This window comes from Oncorhynchus keta, chromosome 1 (genome assembly GCF_023373465.1).
Source record: "Oncorhynchus keta strain PuntledgeMale-10-30-2019 chromosome 1, Oket_V2, whole genome shotgun sequence".
Taxonomy (NCBI): domain Eukaryota; kingdom Metazoa; phylum Chordata; class Actinopteri; order Salmoniformes; family Salmonidae; genus Oncorhynchus; species Oncorhynchus keta.
The window spans coordinates 95036594-95040504 of NC_068421.1; the positions used below are offsets into that span (position 1 = coordinate 95036594).

At 44.0% G+C, this 3911-nt stretch overlaps 1 protein-coding gene across 1 annotated transcript; it reads right to left on the reverse strand.

Annotated features, from left to right (window-relative positions):
- Positions 1 to 605: 605 nt before the first annotated feature.
- LOC127931775 (keratin-associated protein 4-3-like) lies at positions 606 to 2992 on the reverse strand. The gene is made up of 2 exons (XM_052525426.1): positions 2981 to 2992; positions 606 to 1385 (listed from the first exon to the last, which is right to left on the reverse strand). The coding sequence occupies exons 1-2, from the start codon at positions 2990 to 2992 to the stop codon at positions 606 to 608; spliced, it is 792 nt and encodes a 263-aa protein (XP_052381386.1).
- Between the last annotated feature and the right edge of the window lie 919 nt (positions 2993 to 3911).

A 3911-nucleotide genomic window follows, 5' to 3' on the forward strand; every position in this document is an offset into this window, starting at 1 on the left:
GGGCCCAGGGCTCGTATCGTTAAAAGTAAAGCGCTATATAGGGGATAGGGTCTAAAGTAGTGCACTATATAGTTGGATAGGATCTAAAGTAGTGCACTATATAGGGAATAGGGTGCCATTTGGAACTCAGACCCAGACTCGCTCCAGAACAACTGTTCAAAGTTGGTGTCTTTCTTCTTCTTCTTCTGTGTGTGTGTGTGTGTGTGTGTGTGTGTGTGTGTGTGTGTGTGTGTGTGTGTGTGTGTGTGTGTGTGTGTGTGTGTGTGTGTGTGTGTGTGTGTGTGTGTGAGGGGCTGAATTCGCATTAAAGCAGTACTATGGCTCTTTGAAACCAGGGCTTTCTCTGTGAAACCCTCTCTTGACTAGGGTTTATTTCAGGGAGAGCTTGATCCAGGTCTCTTAACAGTCGGGAGAGCAGGAGCAGCATGGTCGCTCCAGGAGAATTGTTAACAAGGAATTATAATGTGTCGTTTTTATCAGAGAGAGAGAGAGAGAGAGACAAAAAAAAGAGAGTGTGTTGTGTGTTGTTTGTGTGTGTGTGTGTGTCTGTCCTTCTCTACCTTGCCCTGTCCACAAATGTAACTCATGTAGCTCATTTATACACTCTAAATGTAGCAGCTCTTAATGTAGCAGCTCTTAATGTAGCAGCTCTTAATGTAGCAGCTCTTAAAGTAGCAGCTCTTAAAATAGCAGCTCTTAAAGTAGCAGCTCTTAGTGTAGCAGCTCTTAAAGTAGCAGCTCTTAAAATAGCAGCTCTTAAAGTAGCAGCTCTTAGTGTAGCAGCTCTTAAAGTAGCAGCTCTTAAAGTAGCAGCTCTTAATGTAGCAGCTCTTAGTATAGCAGCTCTTAATGTAGCAGCTCTTAGTATAGCAGCTCTTAATGTAGCAGCTCTTAGTATAGCAGCTCTTAATGTAGCAGCTCTTAATGTAGCAGCTCTTAGTATAGCAGCTCTTAGTGTAGCAGCTCTTAGTGTAGCAGTTCTTAGTATAGCAGCTCTTAATGTAGCAGCTCTTAAAGTAGCAGCTCTTAGTGTAGCAGCTCTTAATGTAGCAGCTCTTAGTATAGCAGCTCTTAATATAGCAGCTCTTAATGTAGCAGCTCTTAATGTAGCAGCTCTTAAAGTAGCAGCTCTTAGTGTAGCAGCTCTTAATGTAGCAGCTCTTAGTATAGCAGCTCTTAATGTAGCAGCTCTTAATGTAGCAGCTCTTAATGTAGCAGCTCTTAGTGTAGCCGCTCTTAAAGTAGCAGCTCTTAATGTAGCAGCTCTTAAAGTAGCAGCTCTTAATGTAGCAGATCTTAGTATAGCAGCTCTTAAAGTAGCAGCTCTTAGTGTAGCAGCTCTTAATGTAGCAGCTCTTAGTGTAGCAGCTCTTAATGTAGCAGCTCTAAATGTAGCAGCTCTTAGTATAGCAGCTCTTAATGTAGCAGCTCTAAATGTAGCAGCTCTTAGTATAGCAGCTCTTAAAGTAGCAGCTCTTAGTGTAGCAGCTCTTAATGTAGCAGCTCTTAGTATAGCAGCTCTTAAAGTAGCAGCTCTTAGTGTAGCAGCTCTTAATGTAGCAGCTCTTAGTGTAGCAGCTCTTAATGTAGCAGCTCTAAATGTAGCAGCTCTTAGTATAGCAGCTCTTAATGTAGCAGCTCTTCGTATAGCAGCTCTTTGTATAACAGCTCTTCGTATAGCAGCTCTTAATGTAGCAGCTCTTAGTGTAGCAGCTCTTAATGTAGCAGCTCTTAATGTAGCAGTTCTTAGTATAGCAGCTCTTAATGTAGCAGCTCTTAGTGTAGCAGCTCTTAATGTAGCAGCTCTAAATGTAGCAGCTCTTAGTGTAGCAGCTCTTAATGTAGCAGCTCTAAATGTAGCAGCTCTTAGTATAGCAGCTCTTAATGTAGCAGCTCTTAGTATAGCAGCTCTTAATGTAGCATCTCTTAGTGTAGCAGCTCTTAATGTAGCAGCTCTTAATGTAGCAGCTCTTCGTATAGCAGCTCTTAATGTAACAGCTCTTAATGTAGCAGCTCTTAGTATAAAATGTCCAGTTGCCAAGACCATTAATACTAATTCCAGTTATACACCGTTGCCCTAGAGCACACAAACTATACATACCTTGTCTTACGCCATCAAAAGGAACATAAAATCAGTTATAGAACCCATTGCCCTTTATGGTTGTGAGGTCTGGGGTCCGCTCACCAACCAAGACTTCACAAAATGGGACAAACACCAATTGAGACTCATGCAGAATTCTGCAAAAAATATCCTCTGTGTACACCGTAAAACACCAAATAATCCATACAGAGGCCGGCCGATACAGGCCGATACCCACTAATTATCAAAATCCAGGAAAGAGCCGTTAAATTCTACAGCCACCTAAAAGGAAGTGATTCCCAAACCTTCCTTAACAAAGCCATCACCTACAGAGAAATGAACCCCTAAGCAAGCAAGTCCTGGGGCTCTGTTCACAAAAACAAACACACCCCACAGAGCCCCAGGACAGCAGCACAATTAGACCCAACCAAATCATGAGAAAACAAACAGATAATTACTTGACAGATTGAAAATAATTTACAAAAAAAAAAACTGAGCAAACTAGAATGTTATTTGTCCCTAAACAGAGAGTACACAGTGGCAGAACACCTGACCACTGTGACAAACCGACAACGATGAGACAGCCTATAGGAAGGAGGCCAGAGACCTGGCTATGTGGTGCCAGGACAACAACCTCTCCCTCAACGTGATCAAGACAAAGGAGATGATTGTGGACAACCGGAAATGGAGGACCGAGTACGCCCCCATTCTCATCGACGGGGCTGCAGTGGAGCAGGTTGAGAGCTTCAAGTTCCTTGGTGTCCACATCACCAACAAACTATCATGGTCCAAACACACCAAGACATTCGTGAAGAGGGCACGACAAAGCCTATTCCCCCTCAGGAGACTGAAAAGATTTGTAAAGGGGTCTCAGGTCCTCAAAAGGTTTTTCAGCTGCACCATCGAGAGCATCCTGACAGGTTACATCACTGCCTGGTATCGCACAAAGAATTAAAAAACAAACCCAATTTTAATGAACTCCCATATCTACTGGGTGAAATTCCACAGTGTGCCATCACAGCAGCAAGATTTGTGTGTGACCTGTTGTCACAAGAAAAGGTCAACCAGTGAAGAACAAACACCATTGTAAATACAACCCATATTTATGCTAATTTATTTTCCCTTGTGTACCATTAACCATTTGTACATTGAGAGACAGACAGACAGACACAGAGTAGAGAGAGAGAGAGACAGACACAGAGTAGAGAGAGAGAGACAGACAGACAGACAGACAGACAGACAGACAGACAGACAGACAGACAGACACAGACACAGACACAGACACGGAGTAGAGAGAGAGAGAGAGACAGACGGACGGACGGACGGACGGACAGACAGACACACAGACAGACACACGGACACACAGACACAGAGTAGAGAGAGACAGACAGAGAGACAGACAGAGGCAGGCGTCAGCACCTAGCAGGAAGTCTCTCTGCCTGGCAGAACACACTACAAGGCTCGGAGATCCAGGCGGGAAGTCTCTCTGCCTGGCAGAACACACTAAAAGGCTCAGGGATCCTCCGGAGGCTTGGAGCTGCTCTCCCAACTGACTGAGCTGTCACTCAGACATACAGAGCTGGGCACTGGCCTGTGACAAGACAGACGCTCTGGACCTTTAGAGGTCTGAAAGTGTCTGGTGTATATATATATATATATATATATATATATATATATAGAGATAGAGAGAGAGAGAGAGAGAGAGAGAGAGAGAGAGAGAGAGAGAGAGAGAGAGAGAGAGAGAGAGAGAGAGAGAGAGAGAGAGAGAGAGAGAGAGAGAGAGAGAGAGAGAGAGAGAGAGAGAGAGAGAGAGAGAGAGAGAGAGAGAGAG